Source organism: Amblyomma mixtum, chromosome 1 (genome assembly GCF_055824585.1).
Source record: "Amblyomma mixtum isolate Tamu chromosome 1, ASM5582458v1, whole genome shotgun sequence".
In the NCBI taxonomy this organism is placed as follows: Eukaryota; Metazoa; Arthropoda; class Arachnida; order Ixodida; family Ixodidae; genus Amblyomma; species Amblyomma mixtum.
In genome coordinates this window covers 242389-266142 of record NC_143012.1, presented here as the reverse complement: position 1 = coordinate 266142, position 23754 = coordinate 242389, and the positions used below count along the sequence as shown (strand labels likewise).

The 23754-nt window shown below is 52.9% G+C and overlaps 2 protein-coding genes across 3 annotated transcripts in view; one reads left to right on the top strand and one right to left on the bottom strand.

Moving 5' to 3' along the window:
* The window catches only part of LOC149365171 (acetylcholinesterase-like), a 102767-nt gene that overhangs the window by 28694 nt on the left and 50319 nt on the right, over positions 1 to 23754 (bottom strand). The window contains exons 6-7 of the mRNA XM_089568164.1: positions 12654 to 12896; positions 1366 to 1685 (exon numbers count right to left, since the gene is read on the bottom strand). Of these exons, the coding sequence (XP_089424290.1) occupies positions 1366 to 1685; positions 12654 to 12896 (563 nt within the window). The remainder of the gene's footprint in view (positions 1 to 1365; positions 1686 to 12653; positions 12897 to 23754) is intronic.
* LOC149365173 (uncharacterized) lies at positions 13692 to 23132 on the top strand. Of its 2 annotated transcripts, none has more exons than XM_089587637.1 (2): positions 13692 to 15198; positions 22341 to 23132. In XM_089587637.1, the coding sequence occupies exons 1-2, from the start codon at positions 14803 to 14805 to the stop codon at positions 22677 to 22679; spliced, it is 735 nt and encodes a 244-aa protein (XP_089443763.1). In that variant the 5' UTR covers positions 13692 to 14802; the 3' UTR covers positions 22680 to 23132. The 2 variants fall into 2 exon arrangements, 1 of the variants encoding a protein (XP_089443763.1); XR_016292692.1 differs by lacking the exon at positions 13692 to 15198 and adding an exon at positions 16236 to 17544 and having other exon boundaries at positions 22341 to 22466.

The following is a 23754-nucleotide window of genomic DNA, read 5'->3' as shown; positions in this document are numbered from 1 at the left end:
TCGGGAATCGAACCCCGGTCTTCGGCGTGCGAGACGAGCATGCTATCCACTCCGCCATGCCAGCTCGATGGTTTGGAGTGAACAAAGGCGCGTCTGGTGAACACGGCGTCTTCGCTCACTCCCATCCCCCTCCCTTCCCTTCCGGCGAGGTTTAGGTGTCCACGGAGATATGAGAGACAGATACATTTCCTTTCCTCAAAAACCAATTTACCGAGCGAGGCGTAGAACCGAATGGGCAATGGCGTTCTATGGACTCCCTGGCAGCGTTGCAAGATGCTGTAGCGTTCCACTCTTAAAGGCGAAGCAATCAACCACACAAGTGACCAAACTCTAGGTCAAAAAAGTGCCCCCCTGAATTTTGACGGATGTTCACCGCGATATGTGAGACAGTTACTGCGCAATTTCCTTTCCTCAAATACAATTTTCATTTTCTTCATAACGGGCCCTCTTTGTCTTCTTTCACTCCCACTTCCTCCCTTCCTCTACGGTGCGGTTCAGGTGTACACCGAGATGACAAAAGAATTACTGCCCCCTTTCCTTTCCTCAAAAAGCGTTGCGTTCAAAGGGCAAGGCATCGCGCCGAACGGGTGGTGGCGTTCCGTGGACTCCCTGGCAGCGCTACAACTCGCTGTCGCGTTCCACTCCTAAAGGCTAAGCTTAAGCGTCATTAATTAGCAGTTAATTAGTATTCAGACATCAATCAGTAATTAACCATAATTAGTGATTTGTAATCACTTAGTAATTAGTACTCAATTATATGTGACGCCACCAGTGCCACAGAAGCAGCGAAAGTGGTTCGGAAAACGCTTTCGCCTCTACGCACTTTAGACAGTCAAAGTGCCTCCTGAATTTCGTCAATCCTCTGAGGAATCGTGGTGGCGTCAGCCATCCACCGGAATACAAAAAGAAAGCAAACAAGAGTTGTTCCGTTCTAGGAAGGTTCTGTTCTCACATACAGTAAGAGTAATGACCTCGGCGAGTTTAGTATTACCGCATATCTGCCCTAAACGAACTGAGACAGCACTGAGTAAGCAAGCTTGGCAGGCTCAACGCGCTACCTGGGAGTAGCAAGCAGTGCAACACTAGCTGCGCTCAGAAGTCTTCATATTTTCGGTACAGTGCATGGCGCGTGCTATCATAATAAAACTTCCTCCTTCAGCTTATCTCAATTGTCTGTGCGAGAAGAGTGTCCTTTATTTCGTGCCGTCATGTCACGGGCAGCTAGCTCTTCCCAGGCAACCACTTTGGTCGCCTCCGCGACATTTCCTCTTCGAAGTCCATCTGTCCCTCTTGCGGCATGACTCTCACATCACACGACCTAACTGCTTTGCTTCTTAACGTCACCGAGTGACGCTTGACGTGTACCTGTGGTATGGCCCGCCGCTCTGCAGGATGAAACGGGCCACGCTGCGCGTCCAGAAGGAGGCGTCCCCGCTGAACAGGTGGTAACCCAAAGAGGCCGCGCCGGCGTCGTGGCCCGCCAGGACCAGGCGGGACGCGTTGCCCCCGAAGATGTCGATGTTGGCCAGCGTCCAGGATAGCGCGAGACGTTGGTCGTGTAGGCCGGCGTTGCCCGAAAGCACCTTGCTCGACGGACCGCTGAGGAAGCCCAGCGCCCCGACGCGGTAGTTGGGCACCACCACGACGACGTCGCCCAGGGCGGACAGGTAGCGACCGTCGTAGAGCTGCCACGACGAGCATCGTTCGGAATATGGGACTTGGACGCATGCAACGCCTGTTGCAAAACACCCACGGCTCAGAGGGACTCAAGTTTCTACCCGACAATGGTTTCCTGAATTGTGCACAGTGTTTCCAATTTAATTAACCACAACTAGAAGAAATTAGGCTTGTTATGCGATTAATGCTGCTACGGCAAGCGATGAGATGTGGCCGCCGGATGTTTGGGAGGGCCGCCGTCTTAGTTCGTGCGGTCAGTACGTCGAAAACATTGAAGCTGAGCCCGGCGTCAAGTCGAGCTGGACGGAATCCAGGCGCCCTCGGCGGACAATCAAGGCGAGGTGGCGACGTACCATGGCGAGTATGAACAGCAGCGGCTCCACTTCCACCAAGTTTTATTGACGCATGTATCCTTCCCGTTATATTCAGTCTAAAAGAAATATTTCTCAAAATAAACTACATGTCTACGTTACAGAATTCCGTACAACGCAGATAATGTGTGTCGACGCGCCAGATTTACCTAAAATGGCGCGGCGAACATTTTAAGTTCACAATTTCCTGCATAATAAACGCAGTACATCATTCGTTGTCACGATATTGTGGGCGGCTCGTTGGTTGGCGCCGAAATTATAATTAATCGGGCCAACCTGCCCACCACTGCACTCCCCGTAAATTTGGAAGGGGAGGAGCGACAGACTTCTCCACCTCGCGTGCTAAAGATGAGGTTCGACTGCTGACCGGCGATAGGGGCCACGCCTGATTAGCCGTTAACCGGAGGCATGAGGCGTAGGCAAGTTCCTTAACAAGCACCTTTACTTAGGCGAAGAACAAAACGAAATGTACAAAGCAAAGCCCAACAAAGCAGCTTCAATACACAGCCGCGACACTAATAAAAAACACAAAATTAGGACGCTAACAACTATAAACAGGAAGAGGAAAACATAAGGGCGAGAACTATACAACCATGTTACAACAACAAAGCAATACTGTACAAAAGGTTATGACAAGAAAGAGCGACAGGGCAAAGAAAAGAGTAAAAGCGAGTGGGGAGATATGGTGGCTTAGCTGCGAGGTGGCAGGGTCCGGTCGCAGGGAGCGTCGGGCTGCGGAGGCACGCGATGCTGATGCGAGGTTGCGGATACGGGCGACTTGGGCCACGCGACTTCGGGGCCACCGTCGCCGCGCTCTACGCGTCAGGCACCCGCCTTAGCTCGCTTGCCGACAACTTCCCTGGCTGACCTCGCACACGTCAGCACGCACCGAAATCTCCAGGCCAACTCCCCGGCTCGCGGTTTACCGCCGCCGCGTTCTCATGGTAAACAAACAAACAAACAAACAAACAAACAAACAAACAAACAAACAAACAAACAAACAAACAAACGAATCTTCAAGGACCAGTGCGTCAACGATTTGCAGGTGTTAAAAAGGGGGGGAAAGAAACACGAAGAAACTGAGAAGGAACGCGAAGGAAGGCCATGGTCCTAACGAGGAGCGAGGCTGACTTGCGAAGGTCGGGAAGGGGGCCGGGGCATTCAACCGACCGCTTCCCGTCCCTACAACGTGCAAGCACTCGCTTCCTGGTGGTAATACTAGGAGGGGGCGGAGTAGCCTTGACCCTCCAGCGTCGCCAGCGCTTAACTGTCCACGCGGGGGGTAGTGGAGGCAAAATCGTCGCCGCCGCATTGCGACATGCCTGGCAACCACCGGCGCCGTGGCCAGCTCGGTCGCAAAAGAAAAAAGAAAGACAAGGTATGCACGAGCTCTGTGACATTCGTGCATACTGTTCACGCAGTACAGAAGGAGCAGTCTGTGCACAGTGAGTGAACGTAATTTAATGCATGCACGATGTACCTTACAATCGTAGATAATTGCAAAACAAATTTAGTATTTATGAAAACGCGTAAAAGCAAACGACTATCACGTAGTGACCTTCACTGTCCAGTCTGATATATGCGACACCAATAAAATTCATTTAACATACAGTTGTATAATCCACGATGTTCCAACTCTTGTTCGGACCAAACCCGACGACTGAATCGTCAACAGCAGTGACTAAATCATTGTTCATGATCCACGGTGTCGAAATTAGGGTGGCTCTCGAGAAAGCGAACGGTAGCGGTTCCCGTCGTATCCGTGGGGGTTTCGCTGCACCCTTCGCAGTTTCGAAGACTACGAGCACAAAACCAAACAACACCGTAGTTGTCGCAGCACCAACGTCACACGACGCCAAAGTGGCTGTGACCGGCGCCGCAAAGCAGGCGACAGTGCCCGAGATCACGCGACTGACAGAGTTCGCGAAACACACGAATGATGCGCGGCGCTTACAACGGGCCGCGCGGGTCAGAAATTCAAAAGGGATAGAGAGTGAGAGCTTTTCTCCTTTCAGAATCTTGTTGCGGTTAGATCTCATGCTTTTCTACAGACGCTAGCGCCAATTCCTCCTTCAGTTAGGTTCACAACGGATGGTGTACGGAGTTACGGCTTCAGCTTCTCCAATTAGCCGGGACGGCAGTGGCTCGCGCTTTCCTCCCTCTGATGTTATGCGGTAGCAAGTGAAAGAACAGGACATGATGACAGAATGAGATGTATTTTAATTGATGATGGGCCTGGCGCTCGCGCCACTGGCCGCTTCGTTGTTTTCGTCTTCGTAGCAATATTTGTAAATATCCCAAAATCAGGTATCGGCTTCATCACACAATCCAGCCTAAAAAGCAGAATTCCACAGCTGTAGGATTTTTATTTCAAAAATGTGCACTGAATAAAATGAAGCGGTGCGCCTTAATCCGAGTCTCCAGTTTATACACATACCGGTTTGTGCGTTAGTAAACAGTTACCCGGTGCAGTAGTACACACAGGTCGTAAACGGGAGCATGCGCAAGCTGCGCTTCTGGTCGAAACAAATGAAAGGACCATGGCTAAAACCTCTTTTCACTATGCCCTACTCAGGCGAGCTTACCTAATAGACCTTTTCACAAATTCCGCCGCGCCACCAAGCGGCCGCGCAAAGCACTCTGGGAAAACGGAGCGCCGCGGCGCCCGCGGCGCCGCGCTCGCGTCTTTTCGTCCGTCTCTCCGACTGCGCCTGATCACCGGAAAGCCTTTCTCTGCCATCTCGTCGTCATCGCTGTTTCTTATACCTGTGCTACACGGCAACGTTCGAATGACATCTGAGTAGAATGACATTCGAGAACTGGAATGACATTCGGACTCGATGGACGCACGCGGTGCTACACGACACTTTCTAAACACATTCGAAGGCCTCAGCTCGTTTTCAGTGTACAGCGACGACGACGGTCACACTAGTCCGACAACGACACTATATATATCACGCTCAACAGCAGCATGCGATTATAGCGAAAAATCTAGTTTACTATGATATGATTGCAGTGGGACAAGTTTTTCAGGCTAACGACACCGACGAATCCGATCGGCGGACGGTCAGCCTTGTCGGCGGCTGAGCGAAAGCACGGTGATGAGGCGGCGATGTGAATATGTTCGCGCTTCTAAATGAGCGAAACGAATGGCTATATTTCACATGTGCACACCTGAACACTCACCAGCGATAAGCGCTTGCCAAATTAATTTCCGTCGACAACGACTCTCTTCCCTTCCGCGACGACTAGGCCCAGCGAGTCCGCAGGGTTGGATCTCTGATTGCGGTGGTTGTGAAGAGCGAATCACAAGCTTTAGCGAATGCAAATGGTCATCGAGTGTAGTTTTGGCAACAGGGACCTGAAATCAACTATTGCTTACATCGCAGGGCACACATATCATGAACGGGAAACGCCGGTGTGACCCAGACTGGCGAGCAGTGCTTTACGGCCAGCAGCAGTCGTCGCCGTCGCTAGCTTGTGGATAACAAGTTAGGCCGTTTCAGTCAAAGCGAACGGTCGCCAAACCTACTTCTGGATAAAGTAGTTTCAAATAAAGTACTGGTCACGTCGAAGGAAGCCGGGGCAAGAAGCGAGAAGCGCCGGTCCTGCGCGATGTCAACAGCCCGGCTGTCAAGTGTTCTCAGGCGTGCGATCGCATCATCGCTTCCCACACATTATCGCACTGCGTAAACAAGCACGGGTACAGCCGGTAAAAAAGAAAACAGGTTTTTCGATAGAAATAAAGCGCCGATTACGTTTTATTTCATGAAAATGAGCACTAGCTGTTCGTGCGCAGCGATGTAAACAACAGTGTGAGTGCAGTCGTCCTCATCGGCGCTCTCCTGGGGAAATTTCATGCTGACGCGGTAAATGTTCATTACTGTAATATTATCTTCAAGCACTCCCTTAGACAGAATACGAGCTATTTGCAAAACATGACACAGTTGGTTGACACAGTAAGCATGACGCATTTGGATGTTGCGTTCCACGACCATGGATCAGCAGCCGAGCACCAGTAGACGCAAAGGCTGGCGTTCGCCCAATGCATGTATACGTAGAGCGCTCGCCGCTCATGTGCCCATGGTGTGGTGAAAAACTTTATTTATAAAAGCCTAAAAAAACGAAAATTATACAATACAGCAGCATTGCAGGCGGCCCTCAGGCTGCCGGTTGTGGCGTCCTGGCCGTACCTAGTCGCGACGTCCTCTGGTCAGGTCACCAGACGAAGTTGGAGATTCGCATGTGCACATTGCTCCGCGTCCCGCTGCTGCCCAGCTGTCCGAAATTTGTGTGCCCTTTTCGTTTGGGGCGTGTTGTTGCTTCCAGGTGTGTTTTATGCGAAGCATACTAAAATAGCCCAACCCAGCTCCTCGAGCGCGGCGGTGTCGTTACCATTGACCTTTCGTGACCGCCATGTCATACCACGTGATGCGTGACGTCACAGCAGATGAAAAAATTACCGACGATTACGTTACTTCCTAATGCGAAATTTGAGCGCAGCAAATAAGCTGTTTCACCTTTTCGATAGTGAGTCAACCCCAGCTGCGGAGTTGGTTTCAGGAACAACGCCGCCGATGCCGACACAAACAATATGATACCCTCGCTTCCGCAGCGCTAAGAACCAGGTCTAGCCGTGGGAAGGTGGTCATGTATTCGTCGACGTGCCGGGGCCTACGTGAAATAACCGGCGCGTCGGCAACTGAAGAGCACCCTATCCGCTACACAAGAACAGGGGGGGGGACCCTTTCCTCCTCTTTCTGCATGGCGGCGACGGTGTTCTATGCAGTCACGTTATCTTGACTCTCTAGCGGCGTCAGCGGCATCCAGCGGTATCAGTCGGTCGCTGCTAGCGCTGGGGGGATGAAAGGGGGGCGGAGCTGGTTACGAGGCCGACGACAACGCCGACGACGACGCGAAACCCAGGAACGGACGCCAAAGAGCTGCGCTCTAAAACGGGGGCCCAACTCGCGCCGTCGCGCGAGGCGTCGTGACCAAGGAGGACCACGTGATGCGTGACGTAACGACATAGGAGAAACGAGGCCCCAGCTTGAGCCGTCGCGCGAGGCGTCGCGACCAATATGTTTCCTGCTTCTGCCGCTATGTGCGCTGTAGTGAACACGTGATGCTGGAGCGGCGGTATACAAGGGGGTGCGCCTGCCTCTGCTAGGCGTACACGGGATAGAGATGCCTCCTGGAGACAGGGCTGCTCGTTGGAATGAGAAGCAAAAGTTGCGGCGTGCTACAGAGACTGATGAAGAGCGTGAAGAACGTCTAGCCAAGCGGCGTGCTCGATATGCAACTCGGCGACAATATGCTTCGCATCTGACTAGGCTTAACCTAAGCTAAGCCTCAGCCATTTTTTCTTTGCTGCTGCTGTTGACAAGTCATCAGACAGCTTGGTCTTGCACTGATCGTTCGGGCTCGTGTTTTTCAACTTTAGCAGCAACTGCATATGCGTGCAGCGTTGTTGCCATTCATTCGGAATGCAATAGTATGCCTTTTCCGACGCGAATAAGTGTCCGCGCGAGAGGAGGGCGAAGTTGTTTCGCCGCCAACGCTTCAGCCACCGCTTGGGCGTGGGATGTGATGTTGCGTAATATCGCGTTCATATGCATGTTATGTACGATGAAAGAGGAAAGTTGGGCAAGCATTAGCAGCAGACAACCGTCTTCTCTCGAAGCGATAGTCCTACCCGTAATCACAGCAGGCGTCCGTTCCGCATACACTCGGTGTGGAAAGATCGTGGGGTGACGATCCATGTATCCCTTGCTCCCGCTAGTGTTGAAACGCGTACAACATATTTTGTGGTGTTTCGAAGGCTTCCACAGGGTAAATCGCCCTTGGGAACCTTGCCAATTTATCCTGCGCACCCATTCTAGCTTCCGCTTCTTGTCCATGGGGAATACGTGGTATGAAATGTTGATGTCCTCTCTCGTGTTGTTACTACAGCAGCGCACGTTGCACGTTTGACCGCCACCGCGATTTTCCTTTGCAGACATGTCGAATGTCTTAAAAAAGTCCCACAGAATTGCAGAAAGACTAACAGATAACCACCACAGCAGTGCGCTGCAACATTTTGCTAAGAGACACCAACAACGCGCACGAGAAGACGCACAACGCCTGAACACGGCGGCACAACACAGCAACACGCTTTACAGCAGCCGACGCGGGAGGCGATTGCTCCTTTCTCCCATCATGCTTTGCGCGGATCCGCTAGGGGATGGCGCGGCGCTGCAATTTGTGGAAAGGTCACACGTATGCATGATCTGGTTATTACGCTTAATGGCGTCGCCAAGCTGCTTCAAGATATTAAACCTGGCTCTGCCGGTAGGCCTGATGGAATTTCTTCCTATGTCCTGCGGGCATGCTCCGATATGACTGCCCATTATTTGGCTGGTTTGTTTAATAAATCCCTAGGGACCAGCGTTGTTCCTGATGAGTGGAAACTAGCGAACGTAGTCCCAATTCATAAAGGTGGCTCAACAAATAGTGTCGCGTATTACAGGCCTATCTCACTCACGTGTATTTGTTGTAAAATAATGGAGCACATAATCTACAGTTCACTAATTAAGCACCTCGAATATAATAAATTCTTTACAGACTCTCAATATGGTTTTAGGGCTGGCTGTTCATGCACAGCACAGTTAGTTGAATTTAGCCATGATCTTTTCTCTGTCTTCGACCGCCGCTAGCAGATATATGCTGCGTTTTCCTAAATTTAAAAGAGGCATTTGATACAGTTCATCATTTCCTGTTGCTCCATAAAATCTCCTTTCTTTGTGTACCAAACGATGTATATTAATGTATTAAAAATTATCTTGAAGGGCGCAAGCAACGCGTCTTGGTGAACGGCTGTTTTTCAGATATGGCGACAGTCACTTCGGTAGTTCCGCAGGGCTCTGTGTTAGGGCCATTGCTGTTTTATGCGAAGCATACTAGCCGCACAACCGAGCTCTTCCTTGCTGCGCCGCGCGCGGCCGCGTAGCTACCACTTGACCTACATCGGCGCACCACGTGATATGACGTCACAACAGCTGTGAAAGCTGAGGCTCAACTCGTGCGCTCGCTTGCGGACGCGCAGCCTCCACTGGCGGCCTAACTCCCGCTCCTTCCGCTAGGGGCGCTGACGTCACAACAGCTGTGAAAGCTGGGGCTCAACTCGTGCGCTCGCTTGCGCGTCCAGGGAAACGGGAGAAGAACGAGAAGTACGGCTATGCTTCGCATCCTAGGCTTAACCATAAGCTAAGCCAGGCCATTTTTAATTTATGTCAATGACGTAGTAGAAAATGTTAACTGCCGGTTGCGGTTGTACGCCGATGATTATGTTTTGTATCACTCTATTAAAGCGCCATGTGACATAATTACCTTCAACAAAACCTAGACCGCATTCAACAATTGTGCGATAAGTGGAGCATGGCTTTGAATGAGGCTAAATGCTGCTGTGTTTCCTTTACGCGCAGGCGCACTCCTATTGACTCGCTGTATGTTTTAAATGAGCAGCTTTTATCCAAAGTGTCGGATTATAAAAAAAAATCTCTGCCTCTCCCGTAACCGAGAGCAGAGTAAGCATGAAATGTTTACGGGCATAACACATTGGTTGTAGATGGAACTAGTCAAAATCTTGAAATGGGTCTAGTGTTCAACACACCACACCAAACCACACCACACTCTTCTTGTTGCGTCGAAGCGATCGCCTGCAATAGTGCGGGCTAAGGTAGGTAGCCGCGAACCGTGGCGGCCTTGTCGCTTTCGGGAGCGGCCGCATAATCATGGCGTTGTTGTCAAGGGCCAGCAGTCTTCTGCTGTGGCGTATCACTCGCAAAGCGATCGCTCTCCGCAAGACGCTTCCTACCTCTCCTTTCATCAGGCTCCATTGCTCGGCTTCAGCAGCTGTGACGGTGGCGGCATTGAAATCCAGGACGATGCAGAAGCGTCCGCGGACACGAAGAGACGTAGGCCTGACAGGAATGTATATGCAGCGCGTTCGAATAGTCCGCGAGCTGAACGCCCAGCGGCCGGTCTTTTACATGCGTGAGTGTGGGACCGCAGCACCATCCTTGGGGACGGCGCGGAAGCAGTTTTTCCGCTCAAAGCCCTTCTCGCCCCATGGAGCTCCCCTGTTGCTCTAAGCGGCCCTCTCAGAGAGTTTCGTTAAATCTCGTACGGTGCCCGGATGTTCTCATTTCAGTGCCCGGATGTTGGCTCTCGGTCTCGGCATGACGTCACCACACTGCCGACAACGGGAGCTAAAAGCATTTCATGCTTAATATCTTGGCATTTACTTTTTCAGCTGACATTACCTGAAGAAAACAGGTTGAATACCTAGCAACAAAGGTGTCGAGAATGCTGAATTTTTTAAAAAGGAATTTTAGGGATGCTCTTAAGGAGCTTTTGTATTTTACTAACATCAGATCAATCATGGAGTATGCCTGTGCTGTATGGGACCCTCAAGTCGGAACCCATTGTGCTATTCTGGAGCGAATTCAAAGTCGTGCAGCGCGTTTTGTTACTAACAGCTATAATTTTGATGTTCGTAGTAGCAGCATTAAGCAGGATTTGGAATGGAACTTCTTTAAGGAGCGCCGATTACAGATTAAACTAGAATTTCTCTACCGCATTTATTTTAATAAACTACCATAAACCCTAAAACATATTGGCTGCCACCCTATTTTACATCAAAAAGGTGCGATCATGAATAGAAAATACGCGAGACCTAATGTCGTACTGATGCTTTCAAGCACTCTTTCTTTTCACATACCACCAATAAATGGAATAAGCTGCCTCGCGCTGTTGTTGAATGTCTGTCTGAGAATGCTTTTCGAGCACTGTTGTCGAGCCTGCGGCGTGCCTGAATGCTTACTTACACTTTATCGCCTTTTCTCTGTTTTGCATTAGTGCCACCAGTAAACCTAACATGCGTACACACAGTTGATGCCACTATATTTCTATTTTCTTTCTTATTGCAATGTATCACTGACTGGGTAGCCCATGTTCTGTTTGACATGTATGTACTATGTATCTTCCCTGCAATTATGCTGTCACGGTGTCACAAAGTGTGTGCATGCTTTGCGTTTCTTTTTCTTTTGTGGGCGAGGTGGCCACGGCGCCGGTTGTTCGCAAGCATGTCGCGACGCAGCGATGATGATTTTGTCCCCCCCCCCCGCATGGACGATTGGCCCCTCGTGACGCTGGAGGGTCAAGGTGATCAAGGCCACTCCGCCCTCTACTCGTATTATGGCCATGTAGCAAGCGCTTGCGAGGGACGGGAAGCTGTCGGTTGAATGCCCCAGTACCCTTCCCGACCTTGGCAAGTTAGCATCGCGTCTAGTGAAGACCGTGGCTTTCCCTCGCGTTCCTTCTCTGTTTCTTCGTGGTTTTCCCCTTTAAACATCTGCAAATCATTCGCGCAGTGCCTTGAGCTTTTGTTTGTTGGGTTGTTTGCCATGAGAACGCGGCGGCGGGAAAACCGCGAGCCGGGGAGTTGGCCTGAAGATTTCGGTGCATGCGGGCGTGTGTAAGGTCAGCCAGGGAAGTGGTCGGCAAGCGAGCTAAGGCGGGTGCCTGACGCGTAGAGAGCGGCGACGGCGGCCCCGAAGACGCGTGGAAGACACGTGGCCCAAGTTCGCCCGTATCCGCCACACCCTATCAGCCCCGCGCGTCTCCGCAGCCCGACGCTCCCTGCGACCGGACCCCGCAGCTAAGCCACCATTTCTCCTCACTCGCTTTTACTGTTTTATTTGCCCTGTCGCTCTTTCTCGTCATAACCTTTTGTACAGTATTGCTTTGTTGTTGTAACGTGGTTGTATAGTTCTCGCCCTTATGTTTTCCTCTTCCTGTTTATAGTTGTTAGCGTCCTCATTTTGTGTTTTTTATTAGTGTCGCGGCTGTGCATTGAAGCTGCTTTGTTGGGCTTTGCTTTGTACATTTCGTTTTGTTCTTCCCCCAAGTAAAGGTGCTTGTTAAGGAACTTGCCTACGCCCCATGCCTCCGGTTAACAGGCTAATCAGGCGTGGCCCCTATCGTCGGTCAGCAGTCGAACCTCATCTTTAGCACGCGGGGTGGAGAAGTTTGTCGCTCCTCCCCCTCCAAATTTACGGAGACTGCAGTGGGGGGCAGGTTGGCCCGATTAATTATAACTTCGGCGCCAACCAAACATCAAAACGCCCACTATACCGTGACACACGGTGTTGCAGGAAATTCAAATAATTAAATAAATAAATGCTACAGACGGGCGTCAAGACGACGAAACACAGGGTATCAAAGCTAATGCTCAGTATTACCGCGTGTTGTGCTTCTTTTACGCTCTATTATATGCCGTGGAACAATATACTAAACCTACAAACAGAAACACAACTGCTGCGGACTGCTGTTCTTTGTTTTGCCTCGTCCTTTTTGCATTTTGCACAACGTCTTGCCAACAACTACCGGGTAAGACAGGGTTTCCTGCTTGCCCTTTGATCTGCACCATTTGAATTGCCACAAGCAGGCTTGGACTGCAAGGTTATTCGCACTGTCCGCCATTTTATTCGGCGAAAAGTATACGGCGCGGAATGCAAAGGCGCCCCTGTGCTGCACTATACGAAGCCAAGCCGACGCCCTTGCCTCGAAGCTATTGCCGCCGTTCTGGAAGGAGGCCCCGTAGAGGAAGAAGAGCACCGTCTTCTGCTGGCAGGACTCGGGTCCTTGGCCGGGAGAGCAGTTCAGGTCGGGCGCCCAGACGTTGAGGTGCAAGCAGTTCTCGCTGCCGTTCTCCGCGTTCACCCGCTGCTGTCCCAGGTAGAAGTCCTGCTGAGGACACGGTGGACGCTTGGTCCAACTGTCCAGGGCCTCCCCGCTCTGGCCTTCCTGCGGCCACCCGAAGGCTGAACATCAAGCCAGGACCAAACGAGTCGGGAAGTGAGGCGCACCCTTTGAGAGATACCAAGGAGGGTGGCCGTGTACGTCAGTCCAGGGGAAACGCGAGGAAGAGCGTGACTCCATCTGAAGCTAAAAAGTTGGGCTGAGGCTTAGCTAAAGCGTTAAGCCTGGATATCTGGAAGCGAAAAGCTTCGTGGCGATTCCCCGTGGTTTAGCTTGGGGTTTCATACATAGGGTTACAATTTGGTTGGTTGGTTTATGGGGTTTAACGTCCCAAAGCGACTCAGGCTATGAGAGACGCCGTAGTGAAGGACTCCGGAAATTTCGACACTGACATCGCACAGTACACGGGCCTCTAGAATTTCGCCTCCATAGAAATTCGACCACCGCGGCCGGCATCGAACCCGTATCTTTCGGGTGAGTAGCCGAGCCCCATAACCACTGAGCCACCTCGGCGGGCAGGTTACAATTTGGGTGTAGCTTTCTAGCTTTTAGCTTTTCCAAAACATGCTGTTTTAGGTATACAAAGCTTGTACAATCGTTATACAAGGTATTAAAATTTCTTTATTTCTTCTTCTTCAATGGACACAATGTCTTGCATTTTCTGTATAGCCATAAAGATGGCCCGGTGATCATAGTAGTAGCAAGCAGCTGGCGCGCGACGTAGCGCGCGGCCTCTTTTGTGGCCGCCGCCGCCGCTCACGCGTTCTCGCAGCGCCTTGCGAAAGAATCTTCTCCTCTTGGGACGGCGGCGCAGACGGCGCGGCCACTAGGCGCGACGAGAGCGGACGCACCTTACTTCGGCTCCGGCGATCTTCGCCGGGATCGCAGAAAATTTTGGCGGAACCTTGCATTATTCAGCTCCATCGTGTGCCGCAAGCCATCAGGACCAAGTAGACACCAAGTTTGCTCAGGTGGGATCATGTTTCGGCATTTTATGCAGATTATTGATTTCCCCACGAGCAGTTGTTGCACTTAGCCTAACGCGCGGCCGCTGCAACGGGAATCCCCGAGCCGCCGCCAAGCATGGCGACCTCCGCTTGTCGGGGATATGACCCGTTAACTGCGTCGTGGACTGAAATCATCCCTAAAGAACCTCTAGAAAACGACCCGCCTGCAGAAGAAATTAGTGATGAGTATTTTGCAGCGTGGATCACTCTTCACAAAGGTGGCCACCGCTCCAAGCGAGACGCCGCCTCGAACGCTAACGTGACGGCAAGACAACAGCAGCAGACCGGCGGCGTCCGGTCATCACCTCCAGCCAAACTTTCCTGGCGACCCAGTCGAACACCCAAATTCGGCAAAGAAGACATCATTATTGTGGTCAAGCCACGCACATCCATCGACCTACGGGCAGCATTCCCACCGGGCGAACTTGGCCACGCCTTGACCGTCTATGTTGGCATCGACGCGGCTCAGCAGGCCTCGTTCGTGAACTGGCCCCTGTGGGACCAAAACCTCTTCTTTTGCGCAACCCAAGACACCACCATCGCAAACAAATTGGCCAGGGAATTCATCCCTTTCTTCCAGCAAAGGACAGGTTCCCGTGCAAAGACACGTAAAATTGAACGGTGAAGTGTGCCGTGGCATTATTACCGTCAACGAGCGGGAGACCACGACAACGCTCAAAGGCAAGATTGTGTGGAGCGACGGGGACATTGCCTTCGTCCGAAAACTGGGCAAATCTTCGATAGCGCTCATCACCTTCGTGGGTAGAAGAGTGCCGCGCTTCGTCCGCTATAACACGACTATCACACCGGTGCGAGAATACAAGCGCACTATTCCCGCCTGCTACCAGTGTGGTACCATTGGCCATCGTGCGAACATCTGCCCCAGGCCAGTGGAAGAAAGATGCGGCCATTGTGGACAGAACGTGGGGACAACGGCCGAGGGTATGAAACCTCATGAGTGCAAGTCATCGTGCCTCGTGTGCGGGGAAGCCCACCTTACGGGCTCCCAGACATGCAAGGGCAAGTTCCGGCGTCTCCAGGCGGCGCAGCGACCCCCCGTGGTACGCCCGCCCAAGGACACTCCGGTGCAACGTCCAGAGTCATCGCCGGGCACCGTGCCAGGAGGTGCTTCCGGCAGCCCAGCTGCGCGATCGCGGCGAGAAGGCGGCGACGCCCGGCCCCCGCCAGCCAACCCGAAGACGCCACAGCAGCCGCCGAAGACGGCGCCGCAGCAAAACCGACAAACGTCAGATCAGGGCTTTCCGGCCTTCCAGACTGAGGACTTCCCGGATCTCGGAGGCGCTGCCCAGCAGAAGGCCTCCAAGAAATCACAGGGCAAGGTTGGTGGTCGACCTAGGGTCGTTTCTCAGTCCCCTCCTCCCCCTCCTCATCCCTCTCCCGAACTCATCGAGATGCGCTGCGAAATGGCGGCGCTACGCGAGCAAGTTAAACAGCTCGCGGCTGAAAACGAAATTCTCCGCATGGGAAAATCCACACCGTCGCCACTGGCACGCGAAGATGCGCCCGCGTCCGAGAACCCGGAGCCCATGAGTGAAGGGTCTGTTCCCCAATCCAATGCGAGTCGTCTGGACGCTCTAGAAAACAGCGTAGCTGAAATTTATATTCAGCTTAGCGGTCTCAGCCAGCTAATTTCCGAAATTATCAACAAAACTATTGCCGAAACCACCCAGAAGATGACCCTCGCGGTCACAAGTAACATTAAAACCTGGATCAACGATTCCAACCGACTGGGGCGTCGCCCAAGCCACACTAAGGAGCGTCCATCCAAATTCAACCGCCACATTGATCTCAGCGAAATTAGCGAGGACCCCATCGAACCTTCTTTGGCTCAGGGCGCCGGACAGGCTGCGATGGCGGCTGGCCCAGCTCACCCCGAAATTCATCATGGCACAGGGCACTAAGCGACCCCGCCGCCCCCCAAAACAACAGTCTTTTTCAGTTATTCAATGGAATTGCAGAGGTCTCAAAGACCGAAAAAAACGAGCACATCTTCGCCTCTATCTCGAGAAGTTTAATCACCCAACTGCGGTAGTCGCCCTACAGGAATCTGGGGCGGCAGTGAAGCTGTCGGGATATAATGCGCACCAGCGTGACCCCTCCACCTGTCTGCTTGTCCACAAAAGCTACACAGCGCAAGAGGTCGATCTCGATTAAATCTGCCCTACTCGTATGTAATGGTCTGCGTCTTCCCCCTGAAAACGACTGACCCCCTCGTACATATTCTTAATATTTACTGTCCCCCTAAACGTAAGAGCATAATTTTTTCCGACATCTTCAGTAAGGCACTGAAGGTGGAAGGGTGCGACCCCCTTCTGATTGTGGTTGATTTCAATGCCCCCAGTCGGATGTGGGGTTATCGCAAGGAGGAAACGCGTGGCAGAAAGCTGACGGAGCTTATCTCCACGCTGGGCATCACCCTCCAAACCGACCCTGCAGTCCCAACCAGAGTGGGTAACTCAGTCAATCGGGACACGTACCCTGATCTTACCCTCACTCGGAACATTCAACACGCAGAATGGATCAACACCGAGAACACCCTCGGCTGCGACCACTGCCTCATCAACATCATTCTCTACACCCGTCCCCTCAAGCGACCCCTAAACCAGGCACGACTCCCAGACTGGGCGGCTTTCCGGCAGTCCTTGCCCCCGTACAGTCTGGTACAAAACGGCTATTCCTCTTGGGCCCACACCCTTGTAAGGGATCGTTAGTGTACGCGGGGTCATCGGAACGCGGCTGGGAGCGCTCAAAGCGAAGCGTCTCCTTTCTTGGAACGCGGCCGCTCGCGAACGCGCCGGCAAGTGAGGGTGTCCCCCCACCCCGCGGAACCGATTCGCGCACGTGCTTGCCCGAATGTGTATTTGTATTTGTTTTTATGTTTATTTATTGATAGAGAGGGTGGTTTACCTTGTTGAAGCCGGGGGGGCTGGCCATGCCCTTGAAGAGCCAATCATGTTGAGAGCACAACATGACTGGAAGCTACGAAATGTGGGCCGGGCCTTTAAGGCTTTAAAACCGGGCCCCGGAGCTGGAAGCGGGGTTCTGGGCTAAGGTGAGATGCTACGCATCTTCGGCTATGCCGATTAGGGGCCTCCCCTAGTGTTAGCCAGTTCCACCCTTTTGGTTGTCTTTTTGCCGTTGTATCTAACTTGTATATTCTGTAAATATTTGTATATAAATCTTCAGTTATTCCCTTTTTTTATCCCTGCGTGTCAACACATCTTGAGACCGTCTCTGACGGGGCACCCCTGGTGCAAAGATGAAGTTTCAGTCTTGAGAGTTAAACAAACCGTCTCTGGCGGGGCACCCCTGGTGCAAAGAAGAAGAAGACGAAGAACCTGTGAAACTTTACTGGCGCAGTCAACGAGGATCCTGCGGCCATCGGAAGACGGCGCAGGAAGAAGATTGAAGACAGGGAGAAAGGTGACGATCAGGCAACAGCAGCGTTCGAGAAAGGACCTGCGGAGAGACGGCGGCAAGGATGCAAGGACCACGGCAGTAGTCCAGCGACGCGGGACTGCATACGGTCCAGAAAAGCAGCGCGTCGATAACTTCGTCACCGGCGGCGGACCAGCGGCGTGCGACAGCTCATCGCAGCGTTCGGGGAAAGCGGCGGTGGACTTCGACGCCAAGGAGCTGGCAATGCGGATCGACGCATCGAAACCGTGAGTCTCCTCGGTCGCATTGTTCACGTCCCTGTGTCCGAGCTGGTAGGACAGCTGAGGGGTACGGAAGGCGGTATGGAGAGTTATCCAAGCCGGCCCTCACTTGATGTGAAGTACCGAGTAGAAATGGCAAAGGCGCGCTTAGCCTATTATCAGGCAGAGCTTGCAAAAGTGAATGGAGGAAAGGCGCCGCTATGCGAGGAAAAACCTCCGGATTTGCAGGCGTTAGAAGCAAGGCGCCAGCAGCTAGAGCTCGAGCTGGCTAAGCTCAAAGAGTCCAGGAGAGCTAGTGAACTAGCGAGGGACAACTGCTCCGAGTCGCGAGAGGAGAGGCCACCTGTGCTGGAAGGTAAAGCCTTATGCTTGTCATGCACAGGTCACGAAAACAGCAGTGAGGACGCTGAAAGCAATCAGCCAGTATGCGGGAACGCATCTTCGTTAGGAAAGGCCGCAAATGTTTCAGGAAGTGAGAACGAGATTCCTGAAGGGCGCGGAAATATCACAGCTTTTCCGCCACCGCGGGCGGCTAGCAAGGAAAGGGAGCTGCACGAGTGAGATCATCTGGGGGCTATCGAGACCAAACTGTGCGACAACAAACAGGGCAACGATCAATCTGCAGAGATTAGCTCTACCCCAAATGACACCAGGGACGCGGACTCGAGCTCGGGAATAAAAACTCGGTCTCAGGCAAGCTGCGAAAAAGAGCAGTCGGTTCAGCGTGAAACGACCAGCGACGACAGACGTCAGACTGGCGAGCTAGGGATAGGAGGAGGTCAAACGTTGCCGCAACGGCACACTGTGCCAGGCATGTGGCATGAAGTGCCACGTAGCACTATTGATGGCAAAGTCCTTTCATTTGAGGACAGGGAAATTCGTGGCGACTTGCCACAAGGCAAATTAGGATTAAGTGGCTGCGAAAGAGCGCACGTAGCCTCGGAGTTATATGATGCCACGAAATCGGCAAGCGCCTATAATGCAGGGAGCGGAAATTTCATTACATGCCCGTGCAGGAACGGGGCAAATGGCTCCAAGCGAGGCGAAATAACAGGAGGCAGGGGCGTGGCTTTCAAATTGAAAGTCGGTGCGAGGAACAGTACGTTCCGGGCTACGGTACGTCAAATTAGATGTAGCAAAGCCGGCCGCACTGTTATAGTTGGACTGGACAAGGCTAATGTTCCTTACGCAGTACGCTGTTCGTACTGGTGCGCCGGAGAGAGCGTTCCCTTAGGGGCGTCGCATGGTCAAAGATTTGGACCTATCGAGGATCATGACGTGTTTGATCCTGGAGGACACTAGCTGTTGAGTTCTTGCCCCGCTGTGGCATCAGTCTAATGAGCGTAGCGGACATTAGGCGTTAATCGTGTCGATCGAGACACGTGTTGGCTCGAAACGCACACAGGGACGCTCGGTGCGACTAAGGAGGCTCACGTGGCCACTTACGGACGTCGTGTGAGTGCTACTGAACGCTCCAGTTGCGAGTGTCGGTGTGTGTGTGCTCGTTCGCGAGCAGGACGAGGGTGTCCACTTGGAGGTGGTGAACTGGGTGCAACGCACCAACTTGGACGCTGTGTTACGGCGCACGGCAGGCATGCCACTGTGTGTATTTAAGTGTGCATTTTCTTAATGTTGTGTTGGTGCCCGTGTGCATTTTTTTGTTTTTGGTTTTGTTCGTGCCAGTGCTGGTGTAGCTGCGGCATGTCACACACAGGGTGGTTTTGTGACCCGTACCGATCCCTTTGTTATAATTCTAAAAGTGCCATTTGAGCCCTTTGTAGAATCTTGGGAAGGGCGTGTAAGGGATCGTTAGTGTACGCGGGGTCATCGGAACGCGGCTGGGAGCGCTCAAAGCGAAGCGTCTCCTTTCTTGGAACGCGGCCGCTCGCGAACGCGCCGGCAAGTGCGGGTGTCCCCCCACCCCGCGGAACCGATTCGCGCACGTGCTTGCACGAATGTGTATTTGTATTTGTTTTTATGTTTATTTAGTGGTAGAGAGGGTGGTTTACCTTGTTGAAGCCGGGGGGCTGGCCATGCCCTTGAAGAGCCAATCATGTTGAGAGCACAACATGACTGGAAGCTACGAAATGTGGGCCGGGCCTTTAAGGCTTTAAGACCGGGCCCCGGAGCTGGAAGCGGGGTTCTGGGCTAAGGTGAGATGCTACGCATCTTCGGCTATGCCGATTAGGGGCCTCCCCTAGTGTTAGCCAGTTCCACCCTTTTGGTTGTCTTTTTGCCGTTGTGTCTAACTTGTATATTCTGTAAATATTTGTATATAAATCTTCAGTTATTCCCTTTTTTTATCCCTGCGTGTCAACACATCTTGAGACCGTCTCTGACGGGGCACCCCTGGCGCAAAGATCAAGCTTCAGTCTTGCGAGTTAAATCAACCGTCTCTGGCGGGGCACCCCTGGTGCAAGGGAAGATAAAGAACCTGTGGAAATTTACTACCCTTATACAAAATATTCGCAAACACGACAAGCAAATTCAGCTTACAGATAGGGTGACGGATGTGGATAACCATCTCCTTCATCTCTGGGAGGCGCGTCGCAGTCTCACAAAGAGATGGCGTCGCCAGAAACACAATCGGAAGCTCAAACTTCGAATTCTCGATATCATCCAGCAGGCGGCGGACTACGCTGCCCAACTTGCCGACTTCAACTGGGTGGATCGCTGCAATCTGGCCGCTAGGCAAATGTCTAGTCGCAACACATGGAGACTTTTCCGTAGTGTGATCGATCCCACCCAAACACGCACCGAAACCCAAAAACATCTTCAAAGAGCTATTCACAACTTTAAGGGCAATACGGACCAGCTGGCACAGACATTGCGGGATCGATATCTGTGCCAGACACAAGACCCCCGGGGTCGGAGCATCTCTATGCAGGCAGAGAAAATCCTGATCTCGATCGGCAATTTCAACTCCATGACCTACGGGCTGCTCTTGCCAAAATGAAACGAGGCACGGCTCCGGGTCGGAACAAGGTAACGGTCAAACTTTTGGCCAACCTACCGGATCCGGCGTACGAAGCACTCTTAGAATACATAAATGCCGTCTGGGAAGGGTTCCATCCTCTACCCATAGACTGGAAAAACGGCGCTAGTCACCTTCATCCCGAAGGCCGGCAAGCCAATCGATACAGACAACCTCCGACCCATTTCCTTAACATCTTGTGTGGGCAAACTCATGGAAACTATGGTTCGAGATCGACTCTCACCATACTTAGAAAATCGCAACACCTTCGCGGATACCATGTTCGGTTTTAGACCGCATAGGTCATCTCAAGACTGTGGGGACGCCTTCGTTCCCTGCGTTCACTTTCCCGCACTGCACCCCACTGTTGTTAGCTGCCCCCGAAAAGCACTCCCTTTAGTTTGGTTACTCTAGCTAACAGGGGAGGGCGCTCGCGTCGCAGCGACAGCAGCGCCACGGATGGCGTGTTTGGCCGCTCGCGCGCGGGGGAAGGCTAGCTCTCTTCTACTCGGCATCTGGAAGCGTGTTGGACGTTCACGCGCAAAGCTCCGCTCTGTGCCGCGGGCGTCCTCGTGTGGAAACTTGTTCCCCTCAGCTCGTCTTGTCTGGCCTCGGAGATATTCCCTTTGCCCTAACGTGGGCGGACGTTCGCTCGTAGCCGTGCTGGTGAGTCGGACATCCTAGATTCCTCAGTGTATTTTGTTGCTAGCTGGCGTTATTGTGTTATAGCAATAAATGCCTTGTTTGTGTCAGCCAGTGTGTCGTTCCTTTGTTCCCGCAGAGCAAGGCCCGCCGTGGTCGGCGTGCGCTCAGTAGCGTACGCGACCTCGGGGTGGGGTCCGCGCGGTTTTGAACTATGTCAGCCGCGCTTAAACGGGGAGAACGTATATATCTCCCCCATTTTAAACCCCATATCTGGCGCCCAACGTGGGGCCTGCTCTTGGAACATTGGACGACTGTCGGTTCGGTTCGAGGAACGCTCTTTGTCCGGACTTGACAAGTGCTAGGCCTAGAGTGAATTTTGATCGCTAGGACCTGCGGCATGCTTTCTTGAGTGCGAGGTGTATTGCGCTGCAGCATGTTTGAACTTTTCGACATGCTCAGTATGTTTTTTTTGTGAAGTTTTCTTCCTGGAATTTCTTCAAGAACCACTTGGTCCGCATCGAGGGAGCGCGAGGCCTAGCGCCCGCGTAGTTGCCGAGCCCGAAGCGAGTGAGTACGGAAGCCGCGTGGGTGGTCCGAGTTTTCTGTATATATTTTCTCGCTGTCTCTTTTTGACTCTGGGAGTCGCGGCTCTGGGAGCCGGGTGGCCTGGGGCCACGGGTGCCGTTACGAGCTCGCTGGTATTGCAGCTCGGCACCGGGCGTTCCGACACCGTCCGATACGGTGGGCGCCGATCACTCAGCAGCTGCTTCGTGCAGTGAGCGGGGAGGACCACCCCACAACGCTGATGTCTCCTCGCGGCTGCGCGCACGAAACCCGTTTCGGGTCTTTCTTTTGTTGGGGGTCGTCGACCTTCACAGTGGTAGTGAGGCCTAAGGCTATTCATAGCTGCCTGCACCTTGTCAAAAGTGACACGACCACCGGACCGTGGTATTGAGAGGGGGCGCACTTTGCTGGCCCACCCGTTTTTTTTTAACCTCGCATGAACCGAGCATTCTTGTTCAACTCAAGAAAGGGCTTTGTTCACTCGAACTTTGCGTTGCACAGCCGCCCGACACGTTTTGCTAGCGAGTTGAGCATTGAGCCACGTGGCCCTTGTGTACGCCGTTTCCCCTCCCGTGACCTACGTTAAAGGCATACGGAGTGTGTTTTGGCAATCTTTCAGATCCAGTGGAGTCACTCCGGCTTGCTGGCGTGTGCACATCGTCTCGCTGCCGCCTGCTGCGACGGAGCGGCCTGTATCCTGTTCGCCTCATCCATCCGGGGCAGCCGTGGCGAGACCAGACAGCAGCCACCTCTGGCTGCTGTTCCCCTGGCGACTACTGCGGAATCTTGGCCTGCAGTGGTCAACCGGCCCTCCTCTTCGCGGGCCTGCGGGCACGTAGTTCGCGGGCCATGCGAGTCGTCCCAGCGGAGACCTTCACGCCGCCTTCGGAATACCGCGGAAGACTGCGTGCACTCTGTCGGCGTGACCTCCGCTGCACGACCTGCCTCAAGTGCATGAAGACCAGGAGACTCCTCCATAGCATGTAACTTGCAGGCGCGTGGGTCTATTTAAGGTTGGGGGGATGTGGGGACGCCTTCGTCCCCTGCGTTCACTTTCCCGCACTGCACCCCACTGTTGTTAGCTGCCCCCGAAAAGCACTCCCTTTAGTTTGGTTACTCTAGCTAACAGGGGAGGGCGCTCGCGTCGCAGCGACAGCAGCGCCACGGATGGCGTGTTTGGCCGCTCGCGCGCGGGGGAAGGCTAGCTCTCTTCTGCTCGGCATCGGGAAGCGTGTTGGACGTTCACGCGCAAAGCTCCGCTCTGTGCCGCGGGCGTCCTCGTGTGGAAACTTGTTCCCCTCAGCTCGTCTTGTCTGGCCTCGGAGATATTCCCTTTGCTCTAACGTGGGCGGACGTTCGCTCGTAGCCGTGCTGGTGAGTCGGACATCCTAGATTCCTCAGTGTATTTTGTTGCTAGCTGGCGTTATTGTGTTATAGCAATAAATGCCTTGTTTGTGTCAGCCAGTGTGTCGTTCCTTTGTTCCCGCAGAGCAAGGCCCGCCGTGGTCGGCGTGCGCTCAGTAGCGTACGCGACCTCGGGGTGGGGTCCGCGCGGTTTTGAACTATGTCAGCCGCGCTTAAACGGGGAGAACGTATATATCTCCCCCATTTTAAACCCCATAAGACATACTCCTCCAACTAAAACATGAAGTGCTTACTCTTGTCGAGTGCCCCCATAACGACAAGATAGTTCTGGCCTTGGACCTTAAAGGAGCATTTGACAATGTTAAGCACAGCTTCATTCTCGCCCACCTGAGCGAGACTAACTGCGGCACTAACACCTTCAATTATATTAAACACTTTCTCACGGATCGGCAGGCCTTCGTCCGCATCCAGGACGAAGAGCACGGCCCGTACAGTATGGCCAGCAGGGGTACACCACAAGGCGCTGTACTGTCCCCTCTGCTCTTTAACTTAGCAATGCTTCACCTACCCTCTAAATTGGCCGATGTCGAAGGCATCCAGCATGCGCTGTATGCCGACGACATCACTATTTGGGCCACCCAAGGTAACGTGGCTCACATGAAGGAATG

Excerpts from the sequence above, each read along its gene's own strand:
- LOC149365173 (XM_089587637.1), top strand. The coding sequence starts at position 14,803 with ATGAAACCTCATGAGTGCAAGTCATCGTGCCTCGTGTGCGGGGAAGCC. Across the intron at positions 15,199-22,340 it reads CCAAGAAATCACAGGGCAAG|ATCCAGTGGAGTCACTCCGG; the intron begins GTTGGTGGTCGA and ends GCAATCTTTCAG.